Here is a 22433-nt window from a genome sequence, read left to right on the forward strand (position 1 = left end):
GCTCCGTATTAGCTGAGGTTTATCAGGAGAACAGTATTCTTAAATTCTAGTCATTTATGCATTATCAGTTTGCATTGGCATGTTTCATGAATTGCTTTAAGTATGCTTGGTGTACAGGCCAGGACCATTTCTTACTCACCTGCAGTTCTGTCTAAATAACACTAGTAATTGAAGAGCCCACAGAAAACATGGATAAGTCATATTTAGTACATTATTCAGGAGAGGAAATTTAAACTTCCAAGATTACAAAAAAAGTACTTAAAACTCAATAATTGAGTGTAAACAATATAGCTACAATGTCAAATTTGATGATTGTAGATGAGAAGTACCTTAGGAAAAAATAATAATTTAAATTATATGATCAAAAAGACTATACATGCAAAGAAAGTATATTGTTGCTCCTAAAAGACTATGGTAAGACCATCACTTTTTGGTCGTCTTTCATCTCAATACTGTTTAAGTTCTTGAAGGTCTGCATATTTTTCGTAAGATATTGGCAGGAGTGCTGAAAGTATACCCCTAGAATCAGTTATCTGCAAACAGTTTTCATTTACCTTACAAAAAATTTCATATTACAGAACACATATCATTACATCCTCAATGAGGCCATAAGAATTCATCAGGTCCCTGAGGTTGATTCTTGGACTTGACGTGTAAGTGTAGATCAACAGAACATTCCCTATCTGGTGGTGGCCAGGTTCCATTGTAAGTAATCCTGTATTTGAACGACTTATCTTCCTTCACAACCAAAGCTTCTTGAATGGTCATTTCTTCAAAGAACACTTCAGTTTGTAACATGTTTTTAAAAATGTCGTCCAGTCTTGTATAATTTCTTGTTGACCAGGAATGACTTCGTAAGTCCTTGGATTCACTCTTGTGGTTCCAAAACCCATAATCCAGCCTATTGTTAACTCTGCAGTAGTTTTCTATTTTATAAAACCAAATTTTTTATCGCATTCCACGTAACAGTGTCCTCATAGTGGAAATACTATTGTGGTGTTGTCTAATCTCTTAGTCATATGAATGACGTAATGAAGATGTAAAAACACTGCATAGTTTTTATCTTGTCCTGACCATGAATCACAAAATATTTCAAGAACCCTTACTTTTGGATCAAGAATTTCACTCACATAACTGTGCAAGAAACTAATAAATTTAAAAAGACTAATAAATTTAAAACATTAATAAATAATAAATTAAGTATAAAATATTGGATCACTCTTGGTCAGTTGATAAATGTCAACATGTTAAACCACAATTGACGCTTGTAATAAACATCATTTGTGCTGATACTTGGCAAGGGTAGATTCTTTTTTACAGTCCATGCATGCTGCTTCATTTTCTTTAATCTTTTGACTTTCCTGCAATGCTTTTCATTTTCTTGAATAAAATGTAACAGTCTTTATCTTACGAACCTAGTCTTTTGTGCTAAGTACTTTGCTTTGTAATTTCTAACTTTTCTTTTTCAGAGATATTTTGTGAATTCTTTGCATTCAAACCTCTTAATTTTGCTTGAACTTTGTCACATGTTGAACAGGTATCGGTATGCAGATGTTCCAGTGATAAGCTGAATTTGCTGTTAAATATTTTCTGATATGTCTCATACACAACAGGAAGTTTGGGATATTTTTCTTTATATAATTCATGGCATGTTTTTATTGATAGGTATTCCTGAAGGTACAGTCTGTCTGTCTTTTCCTTGTCGTAGGATCTCTCTTCCGTTAATTTCCTTGGATAGTTTCCAAGGCAAGTATCATGTATATCTCTCTTATCTTTGGGACTTATTCCAGTATCCTTCGTACTCCGCTATATAGTATGCAGTCTGTGCTTTATTATTTCATGCAAAGTAATAACAGCCTTTTGGCAAACAGGAATTTCACTCATCCTATCATTTTGTTTTGATTCTTATAATGTGTCAGAAAAAGGAATATGTGGCATCGAAATCATGATACCTAGGCCTTCTATGAGCAATTAATGTCACAGAAATTAAGCAGATTAAATAGGAAGAGTGATTATTTTAGTTACCTAACAAATTAAACTTCTTAATAAGCTGTTCTTTTTCGTGGGGTTTGATTTGTCTGAAACACTTAAACAGTGAGCATTTTCCTGAAACACTTAAACAGTAAGCATTTACAGTCAGTGCCTAACTCTTGAGACATTGCCCTAAGGTCCCTACAAACCTTATTCACTTTGCCATAACTATCTACTTTTTAGTTGATTGAGTAACAGATGGTTTCACACTGTCTTGTGATAAACCACACATTTTGAAAATCCTATGAGGGCCACACTACTATCACACTTCAATTGAAACACTTTTACTCTAAGGAAACATCACATAGTAAGAAACTCAATCAATCACGCTTGCAGTTGCAACTCAGCTGACTTTAAAGGTGTAATGTGAACAGTGGAAGCAAACCTCGGGCTTGCCCCATTCTTTCCGTGAAAACTTAGAATGTTCTTTCCTTTTTCACTAAAAGTGAAATCCTTTGTTTCTAGGTGACTTGCTACTTTATTTGAAAGTCATTTTAATTGCCTTGTAGTACGAACAACTAGACATCAGAATGTGCCATAAACTCATTTCCTAATTATATGGACTTACCACTTTCTTCTGTGGGGTCTTCAGTTACTGAGACAAGCCTGAAAGCATTAATTTTTCTTTTGTCAGGTGTGCGTGGTGAAAGGAAAATGTTTGTTTTCATCTGATGATGACATGATTGTTAGAGTAGGTACACCAAATAGCTACTTATAATTTTTGTTTACATTTACAACAGACTGTTTCAGCTTAATTGCCATTTCAAGTATGTCTAAATTGATGTGACGTCCATATTGCATCTTTAGTGGACTGTTTTATAACTGTCACTGCTTTAATAAGATTGTAAATTTTATCAATATGTTGAAATTAAATGTTAATTACGACATGACAGCAGTTTGACAGTCCCACTTTGTAAACCTACAGCATCATAAGAGTGGAACTGTCAAACTGCTGTCATGTCATAATTAACATTTAATTTCAACATCTTGACAACATTTACTATTTTATTAAAGCAGGGACAGTTACAAAGCAGTCCACTAACGATGCAGTATGGACGTCAGATCAGTCTAGACGTACTTGAATGTGGTCAGTCTGTCATAAATGTAAACAAAGATTACTTATTATAAGCAGCTATTTGGTGTATCTACCCTAACAATCATGTCATTACAAGACATATATTATGCTGCTGGCCCTAAAGAAGAAATTTTTTTTTTCGTCATTCAGATGATACCTCAATTTATTTTACAACTATTGGTAATAAACAATGAGTTATTACAAGAAAATACACATTCAAAAATTATCTTATGAAATGTACTATAGTAACCGTTATAAGAAATATTTCATTTCAATAAACTGATGTTATGGTTGATGAAAGTCATTTATAATCAAACATCAAACATTGCCTTGATTTCTTTTCCTCTGCTAGTCACTTTTGTAAGAATTACATATGCGAAAGTTTAGGTGTGAATACAATCTGCCCCTTATTCAAACCATTAATTATACATGACAATTTTCATGTGGTTTAGATGCTTTAAATATGCTTGTGCTACTCCCTATATTAGCACTACAAAGCACTATGCTCTCTTGTCATGGCCAATCACATACTAGGCACAAAGAGCTGTACAAACTGCTTTCATAAGTGATTCTTCATGTGAGGGGTGGAAAAAACACACACAAGCAACTTCAACATTTTTTTAAATCCGTGTAGTGCAACTTACCAGCTGAAATTTTTACAGTGAATACTTTTATTGTATTCTTCCTGTATAAAATTTTCAGGGTGGATTTTGACATGTTGGTTTAGACCACTCCCTTGTTAGCTGAGCACCAAGTGAACTGGAAATTCAGTCAATGTCTTGCATCTCTGATATCTTTCCTCATATAATTTGGAGACTTCTGTCTGCATTTATGCCTGCATAGACATGTTTTGTAGTCATGGCTCTAAGTTTATTTGAGGGGGGAAAGCCACAAAATATTCCCTTTGCTTGGTACAGTCAGTTTGTTTGCAGGTAGTAAAACACTAATTTTAGTGTATTTATAGTTCCATAATAAACATAATTACTTTGAGAAACTCCCATCACACTATTTTGAATTCTTTTATTTCTGAACTGTAAGTGTAGATGTGAAGGTTTTGCTGCAAAGGGTCGCTAGTTTTTAATTGATTAATTGACTGATCAGTTTAGGAAGTCGCCTGTTGCAGTGAGTACTTTGCAAGAGTAATTGACATTGTGGACTGTTCTTCAAAAGCTGAGTTTAGTTTAACTGCCTGGTAATGGCTTTACCAATTTTTTACACAAAAAACAAGAGCTGGCTAGAGGAATGTTTGTATTTCTACAAATATTGTCTTGCACTGCTGACTTCTGATACTTGAAATTGGCAATTGCTATGGAAGTTTATAAAGTAGAAGGTCAGTTACACAAACTTTAGAACTGTCAATAACTTTTTCAAAAGTTTTACTGTTTCTGTGTTTGACATGTACATTTTTTGTGTTTGATCAGTGGTACTATGTTAAAGGCTGCAAGATTTTATTTTGTCATTTACTGGCTACTTTATTTTTAAAAATCTTGGTGAAAGTTGTAAGCATGATGCATACATAACTCATTGTTGTTTTATTGATTGTTAGGCTGGAGATACAAAAGATGAAGCATTTAGGACTTCAATATGTACTTGTAGAGCTGAGATCTGCAAAGAATATTTTGTTTCATTTTTATGTACTATATGGCACTGTGAGGATTCATGTATAAATTAGCATGTTACATAGAGCGATCACTGTTATGATGTGCAGATTTAGTAATGATTATGAAATTTATTGTTGTTAATCTAGTTAAGTGTAAAAGTAATATAACATTATCAGTATGCTGAAACATACAAGCAGAATTTTCATGCTAATTAACACAAATTATTGTTTGCAGTTTCGATTTCTTCTGAAGCTGCTTTTTGTCCATGGAGCATGGAACTACAATCGAATGTGCAAATTAATATTGTACAGCTTTTACAAAAACATATGCCTTTACGTAATTGAACTGTGGTTTGCAATATATTCAGGGTGGTCAGGACAAATCCTGTTTGAACGTTGGTCTATTGGGTTATACAATGTGGTAAGTGTACTTGTTTGATATTTAGTTCTGTTCTGAAATTTCTAACAAGAGCTGTTGATATTTTTGAAACTTAATACCTATTCTCATCATGTACAGGTCAGTTATGTTGTTTATTTATATTGCCATCAAGAAATGATGTTCAAGATATGAATGTTAAAGAATACAAAGCACAAATTTCAAAGCAGTTTCGTGCATGTCAGAAAGGGCCACTTCATGTGATAGTACAGATTTAATTTATTCATTTATCAGAATTTTATTTATATATCATCCTATCATTCCAAAAATTTTGTGCAAGCAGATGCACAGCATTCAGCAACTCATAGCAAATCACAACAATACATAATGATCAAGAGGGAAAAGGTGAAAAACAGTACAAATACAGTAATTATAAATGATATTACGGACCATAATAGTTGACAGGACAGTGTTTATGAAGGATCAGTTCCTTGACCACTATAGAATCATAAATGAATGGTAACAGCAAGATATTTGTTCAGTAGAGTTCGTACAGCTGAAGGAGACAGTGTCCCCATAGCAGGCGATGATTATGAGTGGCAGTGCTTGCTCAGCCCAGCACACAGCATGGCCTGAGCAGCTACATCAGGCCTGCGGACGTCAGACGCACAGCAGCAGTAGTCTCATGGGTACACTGTTAGGCATGAATGCAGGGAATGCAAGGTCAGCCTACAGCTCACAGTGGATTAGGTGCAGGAGGCACCCCACGGTGGTCTGTAAACTGAAGACCCCTTGAAACCTCCAGGGAGTTGGTTACTGTCAGCTAAAAGCAGGCTTCATCTGTAAGACATCAGCGCAGGACCTGGCAGCATCAGTTTTTGGCACAGCTCATAGACCAGCAGTTAGCGGAGGCAGTGGCATGTGGTGGTGACTCACATTGGGGTGACAGCTGGAATGGATGCATTCACAGTGTAAGCATCAGTTGATGGAGCAGCGATTACATATATGGGCTTGCCCAGTGCTATTATTAAAAGGTGCCACTTCTCATCATGTACGGTGCCTAGCAAATAAATGTCAGGGCCCAATGTGTGGTAACCGTGCTCACCAGGGTAGAAGCTTTCACCATGCTGGCTCAGCACTTTTCAGCACCACACACCAGAATTATGCAATCAGGAAGCTGTTCCACCTACCCAAGGATTCTGAAGTCCACTGGGTGGTGTTATAATGCTCCTCCTCCCTTCAGAAGATCCACTCCATCAGATCACAGACTGTTATTAACTTTGCAGATACTTAAACATTACATTTTAATTTTTCCATTTCTCCCATTTATGTACGCTTTTTGTCCCAATGGATCTTATACTGATCTAGTCAAGTTTACAAGGCCCAATATCCAGTATGCTTAATGACTGGTTATTTTCTAAGGATGAGTGTGGAGTTCAGAAGAATAGGCAGTTCTGTGTCATAGATAGATGTTTGCTACACAAACCAGAATTTGTGCAAGATGGTACTTGAAGTTGAGATGTCAGTCACCACAATTTTGTGCTTGAACCTGCTGTGGTACAGTGTTATGTTTAGAAACATTAGCTCTGCACTATTACATCCGTCCTACGCTATTGTAAACTTGTCCGCAGGACTGAGTAGCTCAAGATCCATAGTATTGTTCAGGAAAGTCAAGTTTTTATTTATTTTGGTTTATTTACACATCACGTTCTGTACGACCAAATTGAGGAGCAAATCTCCAAGGTCATGGAACATGTCAGTACATGAAATTACAACACAAAAGTAATAACAGATAAAAATAAAATGTTTATAAACGCGAAAAAAGCCAATTCATAAGTTTAGGTAAAAGCAATCGACAATACAACAAGGATCAGCTTGCTTTTTCAAGGAACTCCTCAACAGAATGGGAGTGACCTATGAGGAAACTCTTGAGTTTTGACTTGAAAGAGCGTAGATTACTGCTGAGATTTCTGAATTTGCGTAGTAGCTTATTGAAAATGGATGCAGCAGTATACGACACAACTTTCTGCACAAGAGTTAAGAAAGTCTGATCCAAATGCATGTTTGATTTCTGCTGAGTATTAACTGAGTGAAAGCTGCTTATTCTTGGGAATAAGCTAATATTGTTAACAAGAAATGACAGTAAGGAATATAACATAGGTTCCAAGACTTACCAAGCGGGAAAGCGCCGGCAGACAGGCACAACGAACAAAACACACACACACAGAATTACTAGCTTTCGCAACCGATGGTTGCTTCTTCAGGAAGGAGAGGGAAAGACGAAAGGATGTGGGTTTTAAGGGAGAGGGTAAGGAGTCATTCCAATCCCGGGAGCGGAAAGACTTCCCTTAGGGGAAAAAATGGACAGGTGTACACTCGCACACACACACACACACACACACACACACACACACACACACACACACACACACACAACCACACATCCATCCGCACATACACAGACACAAGCAGACATATTTAAAGGCAAAGAGTAAGGGCAGAGATGTAAGTCGAGGCGGAAGTGTGGAGGCAAAGATGTTGTTGAAAGACAGGTGAGGTATGAGTGGCTGCAACTTGAAATTAGCGGAGATTGAGGCCTGGTGGATAACGAGAAGAGAGGATATATTGAAGGGCAAGTTCCCATCTCCGGAGTTCTGATAGGTTGGTGTTGGTGGGATATTCGTGTATAGGGAAGTGGCATCAATGGTTACAAGGATGGTTTCCGGGGGTAACAGACTGGGTACGGATTCCAGGCGTTCGAGAAAGTGGTTGGTGTCTTTGATGAAGGATGGGAGACTGCATGTAATGGGTTGAAGGTGTTGATCTACGTAGGCAGAGATACGTTCTGTGGGGGCTTGGTAACCAGCTACAATGGGGCGGCCAGGATGTTTGGGTTTGTGAATTTTAGGAAGTAGGTAGAAGGTAGGAGTGTGAGGTGTCGGTGGGGTGAGGAGTTTGATGGAGTCAGGTGAAAGGTTTTGTAGGGGGCCTAAGGTTCTGAGGATTCCTTGAAGCTCCGCCTGGACATCAGGAATGGGATTACCTTGGCAAACTTTGTATGTAGAGTTGTCTGAAAGCTGACGCAGTCCCTCAGCCACATACTCCCGACGATCAAGTACCACGCTCGTGGAACCCTTGTCAGCCGGAAGAATGATGATGGATCGGTCAGCTTTCAGATCACGGATAGCCTGGGCTTCGACTGTGGTGATGTTGGGAGTAGGATTAAGGTTTTTCAAGAAAGATTGAGAGGCAAGGCTGGAAGTGAGAAATTCCTGGAAGGTTTGGAGAGGGTGATTTTGAGGAAGAGGAGGTGGGTCCCGCTGTGATGGAGGACGGAACTGTTGCAGGCAGGTTTCAATTTGGATAGTGTCTTGGGGAGTTGGATCATTAGGAGTGGGATCAGGATTGTTTTTCTTCGTGGCAAAGTGATATTTCCAGCAGAGACTACGAGTGTAGGACAGTAAATCTTTGACAAGGGCAGTTTGGTTGAACCTGGGAGTGGGGCTGAAGGTGAGGCCTTTGGATAGGACAGAGGTTTCGGATTGGGAGAGGGGTTTGGAGGAAAGGTTAACTACTGAATTGGGGTGTTGTGGTTCCAGATTGTGTTGACTAGAAATTTGAGGTGTTGGGGGAGGGAGTGGAGCTGGAAGTGGGAGATTGAGTAGATGGGAGAGACAGGGTCTGTGTGCAATGAGAGGAGGTTGAGGTTTGTTGGAAAGGTTGTGGAGGGTGAGTGAGTTGCCTTTCCGGAGGTGGGAAACCAGGAGATTGGATAGTTTTTTGAGGTGGAGGGTGGCATGTTGTTCTAATTTGCGGTTGGCCTGTAGGAGGATGCTATGTACAGCCGGTGTGGATGTGGGAGAGGAAAGATTGAGGACTTTGATTTGGGATAGGAGTTGACGGGTGTGTTCATTGGCCGAGTCGATGTATAGGTGAAGGATTAGGCGGATGAGGGCTATGGATTGTGCTGTTTGGAACTGGTATAAGGACTGATGGAAAGGAGGATTGCAGCCAGAGATGGGAACTTTAAGTGTGAGGCCTTTGGGAGTAATGCCAAATGTCAGACAAGCCTGAGTAAATAAAATATGGGAGCGTAATCTGGCTAGGGTGAAGGCATGTTTGCGGAGGGAATGTAAATAAAATTTAATGGGGTCATTGTAGGGATGTTGTGGGGTTGACATGGTATTAGTAGGTGGAAAGGGTAATATGAGGTTATAGTGAAAGTAAATAGAGATTTATATAGGGAGAGATAAAGGTGTGAAAAAAGTCGAAAAAGTGATGGTTTGAGATGAGCTATGTTGATCATGTGCTGAACTTAGGTTGGTGAACAACAATGGGTGCAAAGGTTGGGTAGTTATGTTGTCTCCAGATCACGTTAAAGGATGGGGAAATTCAAGAAAATTTCGAAAAAAGTTTCGAAAAAATAATTTCCGAAAAAATAAAATTCGAAAAAAAATTTCGAATAAAATCTCGAAGATTATGTGTGTAAATGTATTCAAAGGACTGGTTATGTACTGGCAGGTTATGAGAATGAGGCTAACAATTGTTTGATGAAGAAATAATGTGTAAACCTGTGGGAAGCTGCTAAAAAATGATTGGTTATGTGGGAAAAAACAGGAATGGAAATAAAACGAAAGTTGTTGGAAAAAACTGAGATGGTTGTGTAATGGGTGAAAGGAACTGAAGCTGTGAAATAGTATTCACGAGTTTACACGAAATGTTTGTAAACTTGGAACAATGGATTTTATAGCAGCGGTTATGTTGAAAGCGTTGAAAATTTTAGGTTATGGTTTGGAAGTTAATTACGTATTATAGAGTATAATTAGGCAGGATAAAATGTATGGTAGATTACGGAAAAATGGAAGATGAATACAAAGTGAAACTTCTTGTACAAACAAAAAGAGAAAGTAAGACGATAGAGAAGATTTTGAAATGCAACAGAGACAATAACAAACGTAATTGTTGGGTTCAAATTAATGATGATGTAAATAAAATAGAAAGAAACTTCCACATGGGAAAAATATATTAAAAACAAAGATTCCAAGACTTACCAAGCGGGAAAGCGCCGGCAGACAGGCACATGAACAAAACACACAAACACACACACAGAGTTACTAGCTTTCGCAACCGATGGTTGCTTCTTCAGGAAGGAGAGGGAAAGACGAAAGGATGTGGGTTTTAAGGGAGAGGGTAAGGAGTCATTCCAATCCCGGGAGCGGAAAGACTTCCCTTAGGGGAAAAAAAGGACAGGTGTACACTCGCGCACACACACACACATATCCATCCGCACATACACAGACACAAGCAGACATATTTAAAGGCAAAGAGTAAGGGCAGAGATGTCGGTCGAGGCGGAAGTACAGAGGCAAAGAAGTTGTTGAAAGACAGGTGAGGTATGAGCGGCGGCAACTTGAAATTAGCGGAGGTTGAGGCCTGGCGGATATCGAGAAGGGAGGATATACTGAAGGGTGAGTTCCCATCTCCGGAGTTTGGATAGGTTGGTGTTGGTGGGAAGTATCCAGATAACTCAGACGGTGTAACACTGTGCCAAGATGTGCTGGCCGTGCATCAAGGCATGTTTAGCCACAGGGTGATCCTCATTACCAACAAACACTGTCTGCCTGTGTCCATTCATGCGAATGGACAGTTTGTTGCTGGTCATTCCCACATAGAAAGCGTCACAGTGCAGGCAGGTCAGTTGGTAAATCACGTGGGTGCTTTCACACGTGGCTCTCCCTTTGATCGTGTACACCTTCCGGGTTACAGGACTGGAGTAGGTGGTGGTGGGAGGGTGCATAGGACAGGTTTTACACCGGGGGCGGTTGCAAGGATAGGAGCCAGAGGGTAGGCACCAAGTCCATGGCTTGCTGCAATTGATCCATAAGTGCTCGTACAAGAGATGCAGCACCTGGTACTTCCCTTATATCTCTCTTAACACAGCCTTCTTCCTGCTTTCAAGGTGTTGAGAAAGCTTTGTGCAGCCTTCACACCTTGTTTCTTACTCACTTTGCATTACAAGTTAATCTCTGTGTCTACTGCTGACTGCCAGCTGGAGCGGTCGAGCGGTTCTAGGCGCTACAGTCGCTAGGTTCGAATCCTGCCCCGGGCATGGATGTGTTTGATGTCCTTAGGCTAGTTAGGTTTAAGTAGTTCTAAGTTGCAGGGGACTGATGACCTTAGCAGTTACGTCCCATAGTGCTCAGAGCCATTTGAACCATTTTTTTCTACTGGTGACTGATCAAGACGATGTCATCCTGCCTGGTGAAAAATACCTTTCCCTTCAGTGGTTATTCTTGAAAGATGATCATCACCTTCACAGCTGTGGAGGTGCAGCACCACTAGTAGTGTGATACACCTTGCAGTCATCCTCACTGGTTGTGTCAGGTGGAGGAAGGAAGCTGTAATCACTTTTCCCTTCTTGACATGTCTGTCATATAAAAATACCCATATCTAACATGCTGTGTACATTCAACAAAATGAATAACCTCAGTTTCCAACATGTGACATTCCTTTGCAAACACTATATGACCATCACAGTCAGTCACACAGGCTAATGTGCTGAGCACTGGAACTGAGCGAGTTCAACTTAAAAGTAGTCCATAAAAATGGGAGCTATCACGGTAATGCAGATGGTGTCAGTATGAAGACTGGTGTATTATTAGGTAATACCACTGTGAAGTGGCACAAGGTGTGAAAGCAATTTGCAGTGCAGTCACAGTTCGCTGTACAAAATGGTGTGTTGTGCAAGACAGCAAAGCTTGGTCTGCATGTTGTGGTGCCAGCCACACTGAGAGAAGAAGTCTTAAAACAGGCACATGATCACATATAATATGATCAACAGGGCACAGAACCATGGGTGTCATATGCACAGACAAGATGTAGGGGAGTATGTTATGTACGGTGTGCCATGCACACAGAAGGTGGAGTTGAGCCATCAATGTATTTCACTGTATACGTTGCCTGAAGCCAGTAAACCTTTTTAAATGACTGGGGTGAACATTTTAGGACCTTTTTCCAGACATCAGCAGGGAACTGCTATGTCATTTCTCACATTACCATGGGAATGATAACTATCCTGAATCAGCAAGGTGACACAGAACCACAAGCCAGTATGAATAATTAATTACTAAAATCCAGCATTCTCACATGTTAATTACAGATTAGAGCACCAGTTTTATACCGGCATAGATGAAGCAGTTGTGCCATTTCCTACATGTTCATAAGCTGAGGAGAAGCCTATTTTAGCCACAAGCAAATGGAAGAACAGAGCATGTACCTCGAATAATAGGGAAAGTGCTTAGCCACTATGCTTTATTTCCATGAAATGTTGCGCTTAAAATAAAAAAAAAATCATGAAAGTACAGGCCTATCACTGAACAAAGTTGTGTATAGCTGCAAAACACCATAGCTTTTTGAGATAATCAACCCTAAGGTGGGAACAAATGACGAGTCACGCATACCAGTGGGTACAGAGAGGCCCTTGAACTTCGGAAATTGATAGGGCAGCACAATGCTAGTACAGTGTGGGTCAGTGGGTATGTTCACAAGCCCTTACACCCCAAAGGGGGAAAAGAAGTCATTCAGGGTCCATATCAGGTTACTGAGATGGCATTGTGAGTGAAGGTTAAACTGCAACTTCCGACGAGTACGATCATCATACATGTCAGATGTAAACGTCCTTCCTGGGGTGTGCCAGATTCATTACTTACAGCACCAGTGCCACTCTCTGAAAGGGGTTAGAGGACATTAAGAAGAAAAGATTGGCCACAACCTCACAAGTTACACATACATTGCTATATGAGTTAAAGCCACAGAAGAGATAACATATTAAGATTTTTGGAGTTTTACTGGGTGTCTGTTGTGTCATGAAACTTGGTAATGAAGATATGTGAACAGTACACAAATGAAGGACTTTGTTGTGGTACTTTTCAGGTATTGATTTTCAAATTGACAATGTGGGCAGATTTCATTTTGTCATATGTTAATGATTATTTTGAAGGCTGATTTGAGCATTTTATCTAAACTGACTGTGATGGTCATATAGTGTTTGCAAAGGAATGTCACATGTTGGAAACTGAGGTTATTCATTTTGTTGAATGTACACAGCATGTTAGATATGGGTATTTTTATATGACAGATATGTCAAGAAGGGAAAAGTGATTACAGATTGTTGGGGTTCAGAATCTCCTTTTCTGTGATAGAATAGCTTCCCTATGCTTTGTTTGATTGTTGTGACACATATGTGACCAAATATTCCTTCCCCTCTGCCAGTTGACTCAAAACACAGCCCAATGCATGATTGCTAGCATCACATGATAATATGGAGTCTTTTTCATTGACCAGGAAGACCAACACTGGACTAGTTGTCAGTAATTCCTTCAGTTTCCAAAATACAGTTTCATATTACAATTTCCGTTGGAACTTTGCACATTTTTTCAACAAGTGTGTAAGACAACATGCTATCTCCACAAATCCTGGTAAAAATTTCCTACAATAATTCACTAATGCTAAAAAAGCCTTTCATGTCTGAGGCTTTGAAAAACTTCATACTGTTTTCACCAATCTAGGGTCCATATTCCCTTGTTACTAATTTTATGTCCAAAATAATTTACTTCCTGCAGTGCAAAGCGATATTTTTCCATACTGTGCTGTGTGTAACCTCTTAAATACCTTCAGTTGTCACACATGTTTTTCCACAAACACAGTAATATCATCCAGATACATCATACACTGTCTGGTTTTAATCCTCTCAACACGTTGAAATGTAGCTGGTGCAGTCTTTAACTGAATTGGCATATGCTGATACTTGTAGTGTCCCTGAGGAACCTAAATGCTGTTTTCAGTTGGTCCTTTTGTGCTACTGCTAGCTGATAATAACCATTCTGTAAATCTCTCATGAAAAAATACCTTTGTAGCTCCATGTTGTCTAGGTTGTCTGTTGTATTCAGGATTGGATATGCGTCTGTAACTATATGACTGTTAAGGTACCAGTAGTTGCAGCAAAATCGATGCTTCTTTGTTCTGTCTGAGCTCTTTTATGCCACTATCACCATCAGCGCAGCCCACAAGTTGGTGGTGCTTTCTTCAAGGATACTGTAGTGTACTTGCTTGTTAATGAATCCCTCCAGCACAAGTTATAGGCAATGGGGCACTTTATGTGGCTTACAACACACAGGTGGCTCATTCCCAGTAGGGTTTCTGTCTTTTATTACTGGTTGTGAGTAAAGATCTATGAGGATTAAACAAGCCCTTAGATTCTAACAACTACTACTTGTTGTGTTCGTCTTCTCGTCTAATAGAGGTACACTGGGTGTTTGCTTATGGCAAGGGTTTGAATTCATCCTGTCTAAATCATATTCATTTAAAACATCTAAATTGGCAACTAACAACCCTTTAGACAAATCCAAACCTTCAGTCTGAAAATTATCAATACCATTTGGCACTACTCACTCACTGTCTATGTTATTTACGTGTTCAATACTCTTGTGTGCAAAACATCATGATTTATCTAACTCATCATTTTTTCCCATGGCTTAACTGCACGCAGCATTTTTACAGACAGCTTTCTTCCTACACTCACACACAACAGTTTCCCTGTACTTTGAGGCATCTTACCAAGCGAATTGATCCTTAGTGCTCTTGCGCACAGGTTAATTTGTTTATCTTTCACAAGAGATGACTCTTGTGGCGGAGTAGCACTGGTAACAGTTTTCCCAGATAAAACATTGTTCCATAGAGTTCTGCTACATATTGTCACGTAGAAGAAGGTGTAGTAGATGAATGACAAACACTAACTTCACTTAAAGAAGGTTTATTCAGCACTTGCACATAAAAGAGAGTGGAGCGAACTGCCTCCGGCCAGAACACATATGGTATATATACAACTACAGAACATTCCAGTACAATAATTCTTGCCATTTGTGGATACTTCTAGAATGTACTTGAACCGAATATAGATATTCAAATGGTTCAGTTCAGGTGAGTTTTGAATTCACGACCCTCCATGCAACAATCCAGTATCATAGCCACTATTCTACGGTGACTGCGCTACTCAGCTTCTTCTGCGACATTGCTTCCTCCTTAAGAGAACAGCGTCTAGGTGTAACGTCCTCCTAGTCCAGGAACGAGTCATCAGTCTTGCATACTCCAACTCCCAATGACTGATGTTCACCCTAGCGGTGATCTTCCCTTGCAACTACGTTCTTCAATACCTTTCCACTTGTTGGCTGTCACTGGAGCTTCAAATTTACCCTGGGTTGCAGGATCCATATAGGGCTTCATTCGAAGGACATGGACCGTATCTCTGATCTTTCGTCATCTTGTGTTGGGGTCGAAATCTTCAACTTCATAAGTAACATCAGATAACTGTCTTACAACCTTTTAAGGTCCAAAGTAGCGCCTGAGGAGCTTCTCAGAGAGACCAACCTTCTGAACAGGAGTGAAGATCCAAACGAGGTCACCAGGCTGGTAGGCAACAGGATGGTTACTTGCGTCATACCTTTGGCGATTGTTTTCTTGAGCCTACAGTGTGTGGAGTCGAGCTAACTGCCAAGCTTCCTCAGCTCTGGTTAACACATGGCCGATGTAGTCATCATCCACATCATCAGGATGTAATGGAAACACAGTGTCCATCGTCGTCATCACCTCATGCCCATGCACCAGGAAAACTGGCATAAATCTTGTGGTGTCTTGTTTGGCAGTGTTGTAGGCAAACATCACGAAAGGTAGCACCTCATGCCAGGTGCTCTGCTTAACACTGATGAACATTGATAGCGTATCGGCCAAGGTTTTATTAAGGCATTCAGTAAGCCTGTTAGTAAGCGGATGATAGGCAGTTGTCACGTGATGAGTAATGTTGCACGCACGGTTTATCTCTGGCACAAGATTCAATTGAAAAACTTTCCCTCAATCCATAATTAATGACCTTGGGGCACCGTGTTTTAATACAATGTCTTCTACAATGAATTTGGCTACCTTGAATGCTTCGGCTGTTTTCATGCTTTTGTAATGGCATAGCACGTCAGATAATCGGTGCAAACAATAATCAATCTATTGCCACTAGCAGACATTGGAAATCATCCAAGGAGGTCAATCCCAACATGCTGGAAAGGCATTTTGGCTTGTGGAATTGATATGAGTCAGCCAGGTGGTTTCTGAGGAATTGCCTTTCTCCTCTGGCACTCTAGACAGTGCGACACATAGTGACGAACACTTCTAAGTAAACCCGGCCAGAAAAATCTCTTGCGGATCCTATCGCATGTCTTAATAAATCCTAAATGTCCGGCCTCAGGTGTGTCATGGAATTTATGTAGAACATCTAAGCATATGTGGTTAGGAATCTCTGGCAACAACCTCTTTCCAAACGGATCAAAGTTTTTCTTGCAAAGTAATGCATTAACTACCTTAAATTGTTCTTTCACATCCTCTGACCGATTTAAGGCAAGCATAATTTGTGATATCTTGGCGTCCTCCTTCTGTTCAGCAGAGAGATACTGGAGTGTAGTGAGACTATCTTCATCAAAGTCTTGATGGTCTTGCTCAAGGTTTCTTGAGAGACAGTCAGCATCTTGGTGTTTTCTTCCACTTTTGTACACTACGGTAATGTCATACTCTTGAAGATGTAGTGCCCACGTGTTGAGTCGTCCTCTTGGATCCTTAAGACCTGTCAAACAACAAAGTGAGTGATGGTCTGTAACAACTGTGAATGGCCTTCCATAGAGATACTGTCAGAACTTACACATGGCTCAGATCACAGCAAGACATTCACTTTCTGTAGGTGAGTAGTTTCTCTCAGCTTTTGTAAGTGTCCTAGAAGCATAGGCTATAACCTTCTATTTTCCATCTGAATTCTGCACCAGAACAGCACCAATCCCATACGCACTGGCATCTGTGTGTCATTCTGTAGGTGCTCTTTCATCATACAGACCAAGTACAGGGTCAGTTGTCAGAGTTTTTCATAGCACATCAAAAGAATCTTGTTGGGCACCACACCAAATGAAGTTAGCATCAGTTTTTAACAATTCTTGGAGTGGCCTGGCTTTGATATCAAAGTCTTTGATAAAACGACTGTAATAAGAACACAATCCGAGGAAGCTTCTCACATCTCTAATACTTTTAGGAATAGGAAATTCCGTTATAGCTCTCACCTGTTCTGGGTCTGGCCACACACCTCCATTTCACACAAGGTGGCCAAGTATTTTATTTTCTTTTGTTCCAAAGAGACACTTTCTTGGATTAAGTTTCAGTCTGGCTTGTTGGAGACACTTAAGAACGGCCCTCAGTCTTTTTATGTGTTCATCAAATGTCTCTGAGAACACTATAATGTCATCTAAATAACAAAGACACATTGTCTACTGCAGGTGCCTTAGAAGATTATCCATCATTCGTTCAAAACTTGCTGGTGCATTACACAAACCAAACGGCATTACCTTAAACTCATACAGGCCCTCAGGGGGTGATGAATATAATTTTCTCACGATCAGCCTCATCTACTTTCATTTGCCAGCATCCCGAGTACATGTCCATCATTGAGAAAAACTTAGCCCCCTTCAGACAATATAGTGTATCGTCAGTTCGTTGAAGAGGGTAAACGTCTTTTTTAGTTACCTTATTAAGCCTCCTGTAATCAACACAAAAGCACCAACTGCTATCCTTCTTCCTGACAAGGACCACTAGTGACGACCATGGGCTCTGCGAAGGCTGAATGATGTCATTCTTCATCATTTTCTCTACCTCTTCACGAATTATTCGACATTCTGTTGCTGACACACGGTATGCTCTCTGGCTTATTGGTTGGTAGTCTCCGGTGCTTCATTAATTTGTGTAATTTGCTCTTCACCTGTGGATTGAATCATTCAGGGTACTCTTGAAGAATGGTAAGTAGCTTCTTCTGTTGTTCCTTATTGAGATCTGGTGATAGTCATGCTAGATTTTATCTCGAAGTGGTAGCACTAATTTCGCCCACAGACTCAGCACGGGAGGTTTCTATGATGCTCATCTGTTCTTCAATTAATGGCTCAGCGTATGCTACGCACATGCATCTTGGAAGGTCCTGCACTTCTCGGTGGCAGTTAACTATCCACAATTCACCGAATCCGTTCTTAAACGAGACGACAGAGGCTGGGATGACCAAGTTATTCTTCATTCCACTTCAAGATCCATGGGTTGACGCATTGCATGACAGGAGACAATTACCTTCTAGCACTGACTGCAAGAATGATCACTTCGTCCAGCACACATAGCCTCCACACACTCGAATGCGTGTCTTCCTGTCCACAGTATCTCATCTCATCTAGCATAATCTTCTAGTGACCACAATCTATAACTGCTTGAGAAGCTTTCAAAAAGTCCCATCCAAGAATGACGTCATGACTACACTCTTGTAAGACGATGAATTCTAAGGGCTGTGTATGGCCACTTATTCCCACACGAATGACACATCTTCCTGTAGGTGTTATGTATTTCCCATTAACCACCTTCAGCAGAGATGTTTTGTTGTCGACGAATACGGTTTTCTGAAACTGGCAACAGCACTTCTCCAAAATGACTGAATGTGATGCTCCAGAGTCCACAAGAGCTTGGGCTGGTTGGCCATCCATGAGGATATCAATGTAGTTTCCTATCATTTTTGTAGTGATGGACGGCGGAGGATTTTTCTCTTCGGTGGCCTCACCTCCAAGGAAGGTCACACCCTTTAGTTTTCCAGGTTGTGGTGGCTAGGTGATCATCTGGAGCTTCTAAACAATGATGGAGACCTTGATCGGCATGTTGGGTAGCATCCTCTGCAGCGGCTAGGTTGCACACACATCGTCCTGCACATACATCTAATTATTAACCTTCGTCGTCCAGGAGTTGGCGTCGGCTAAGATTGGTCTGCCGTCTTCTGACGCAGGCATCTTCAAATATCCACTACCTTTCTCGACAATAGCACACAACATGTCCCGGTCGTCCGCAGTGGACTGGTTGGTTATCCTGGGTCCTCCAGACATCAGTCTTCCTTGGTGCCCAAACAGGTTCCTCATGCGGCATTGTAGGAACGTAACTTTGCCTGGGCCTCACCTTTTTTACCATTTTAAAGGGAAATGAAGGACGAGAGATTGGGTTCAATGTCTGTTTCACTTCCTCCCTTATGACCTCTTGAAGCGTCTCATTTTTTTGCTCGCCGTGCAATCCAAGTGTCTTGTGAACTTCCAAAGAACACTTGTGAAATCACTTTCTTCCTCCATCACAGACATCGATACGATGTTTGGAAGCCACTCAAACTTCTTGTGTGTAATTCTTTTTTGATGCATTGTCTCAAAATACTGGCACCATTTTATGAAGTTGTCTGCTGTCGAAACCTCCTTCAGGAGTAGGGCTTGATATGTGTCCTCAGCAACACCATCATGAGATTTGCAACCTTATCTTCCTCCTTCATTTGAGGATCCACTATTTTACACAGCTCCAAGGAGTCTTGAATGTAGGATGCTGTTGTTTCTCCTGGACGCTGTGGGCTTTAATTTATCTTCAGACTTGTGCTTCTGTTGTTGTGTGTTGCTGAAATACTTGAGCAGTTCTGCCTGGAATACTTCCCAGCTTGTGACCTTCTCCTCGTTGTTGTCATACCATTGCTTGGCAGTGCCCTCCAAGTAGAAAAATACATTAGCCAAACACACGGTGTCATCCCATTTGTTAAATTTGGCTATACGCTCATATACCTTCAGCCACGTGTTTGGATCTTGGACATCGTCACCAGAAAACCTGGAAGGATGTCTCATGTGGTGACACACAGTTGCTGTCATCATGACATCTTCTTCTTCTGTCTCCAATAGATTGCGATCTGTTGAGTATGGCTTGAACTCGGGTTTCTCACCATGTAAATGGCGGCTCTGTCATGGCCTGATGGGAGCCACTGTGTCATTGATAATGTGCAGTATTACAAGTTCCTTTACCCAGCGCCTCCACCAGAATAATATCATGTAGAGAAAGGTGTAAGTAGATGAATGACCCACTAACTTCACTTAACGAAGGTTTATTCAGCACTTGCACATACAAGAGCGCAGAGCGAACTGCTTCCGGCCAGAACACACATGGTATATATACAGCTACAGAACATTCTAGTACAATGATTCTTGCCATTTGTGGATACTTCTAGAATGTACTCAAACCTAATATAGAAATTAAAATGTTTCAGTTCAGGTGAGTTTTGAACTCACAACCCTCCATGCAACAATCCAGTATCATAGCCACTATATTGCATCGACTGTGCTAGTCGGCTTCTTCTGCGACAATATCATCCAAGGTCAATTGTAATGTGATGCTTGTAAAGGTTCTCTAACACCAAGATCATGCAGTAACCTTCATATATACAAAGCATACATTCCCAGAATTATTTTGCTCCCATCTGAAAACTTAATATTGCTGAACCCAGTGAAAACACGCCATTACCCCTGACTCTGCCTAAATTATACCACGGAGGGCTTAACTGTACATCTGTGTCTAATAAAAACTAGTTTTAGCTACTGCCCATTACACCAATCAAGCAAAATTCTGGCTTATGGTTCTGTAGCATTAAAATTTACCAGGAACACCAGGGGCTTCCACTGCCATTTAACAGTTGGCCGTTTGCTCTTTCCCTTACAACACTAGAAGTCCCTTGGAAATTCCACCCACCCTTTCCTTGACACATCATTTGGTATTTCCCATAAAAATGCACCTAATGCATATTGCGCTGTTTCTTGCAGGATTTTGTTTGTGTTGTCACTGACAGCTAACTCACAGGTATTGACATTGAGTTTTCTTAGCCTAGTCACAAAATTTACAATAGATTCACCTTGCTTCCATGACACACCATTTAATTGCCTGTGATAGTACCTACAGCTGTTCTGTATTTTGTATCAGATATCTCTCTAGCATTTCATATATTTGTGCATGTTCCAGATCCCCGTGGTACATAATATAAGTTTTTGTGTCTCCTGTTAAACATTATTAGATCATTTGCAACAATTGTTCGTCTATCCAATAACCTAGCTTTGCAGGTATCAACAAGTTATCCACAAACACTATATCCTCCCCCACCTTACCCATAAAAGAATCAACTAGGCTAACGGTAATAGTATCTAAAGCAACTACTCAAAAACTGAACGGACTCTGTCCTTCTTCATAGCATCTAACTACCTATACAATTCTGTATTACCCACTCTCATTTGTGCTACCTGATCTAGAAAAACTGAACTCCTTCCTGAGTGGTAACCACATGTCCCTGTAGTTCACTCATTTTGAAGCTACAGTCTAACATACTAGGACAAACAGAATAGAATAAACACAAAGACACTTTAACAACTCTTGATACAACTCAATTTCTCCACCTAAGTACAAACCATGCACACTCACTGCACTTGTACTGTAATGCCCATATGTTCTGCACATGAAGCACAGCAGAAATGATGTATACCTGACAAGATATATACCAGCATAAATTTATCTTGTATTACCCTTGAACGTTCAAATGAGTCCATCAATCTAATTGGCCTGACATGCTGTGATGCTTGAAGGCAGCACAGCCAAAAAGTATAGTTTGTTTTCTCTCACCCCTCTACGCTGGTGACTTTGCTTGAAGTCACTGGTCATTCTTCACACCAGGTTATTAAAGCTAATGTCAGTTAACTGGACTTGCAGGTATTAATAACCAGTTCTTTGGCAATATTGAATCATAAATGCAGTGGCAACAGTAACATATTTGTTCAGCAAAACTCATACATCTGAAGCAGATAGTGGCCCAGTGGTGTATAATAACCCTAGGTGGTACTGGCTTGCCCAGCTCAGCACCTAACCAGTGAAAGGACACTGGGCTGAAAAGACGGCCACAGTGAAGGAGTGGTGTCAGCATCACAGCAGGTGTACAGTTACATCAGGCCTACAGATATCAGGAACTTAGTGGCGGCAATCTTGCAGGTAGACCAGTTATGCCATTAGATGTGACTACTGCTGCCAATCACAAGCTTAGAATAGGTTAGGAGCAGAGGCCACCCCATTTTGCCATCTGCGAATCAAAAACCACCTCGGAAGTGCCCAGAACTTGGCTCATGTCAGCCATCAGATGCCCCAGGTGGAAGGTTCTAGTTCAGTCCCCAGCAGCATCAGTTCTAGGTGCAACCTATAGACCAGAGGCTATTAAAGGCGGAGACTAGTTTTAGTTTTAAGAGAGACTAGATGACCCACATTGGATAAATGACTGCTGATGACAGATAATGCAAGGCTGTATTTATATGGGCTCACCAGTATTGTTACGAAAAGGTGCCATCTTATATAGACCCCAAGCAGCAAGAGTCGGAGGCCAGAGTTTGATAACTTCACTGGCTATTGTACTAGAG

The 22433-nt window shown here is 40.5% G+C and overlaps 1 protein-coding gene across 13 annotated transcripts in view; it reads left to right on the plus strand.

The window, feature by feature from the left end:
• The window catches only part of LOC126354167 (phospholipid-transporting ATPase IA), a 627555-nt gene that overhangs the window by 532999 nt on the left and 72123 nt on the right, over nucleotides 1-22433 (plus strand). For all 13 annotated transcript variants that reach the window (XR_007565271.1, XM_050003592.1, XM_050003597.1 and 10 more), the window contains exon 17: nucleotides 4942-5127. Coding sequence is in view for 12 of the 13 variants with exons in the window: in XM_050003592.1 (XP_049859549.1) it covers nucleotides 4942-5127 (186 nt within the window). In the remaining variant the exon portion in view is untranslated. The remainder of the gene's footprint in view (nucleotides 1-4941; nucleotides 5128-22433) is intronic.

Source organism: Schistocerca gregaria, chromosome 3 (assembly GCF_023897955.1).
Source record: "Schistocerca gregaria isolate iqSchGreg1 chromosome 3, iqSchGreg1.2, whole genome shotgun sequence".
NCBI lineage: Eukaryota > Metazoa > Arthropoda > Insecta > Orthoptera > Acrididae > Schistocerca > Schistocerca gregaria.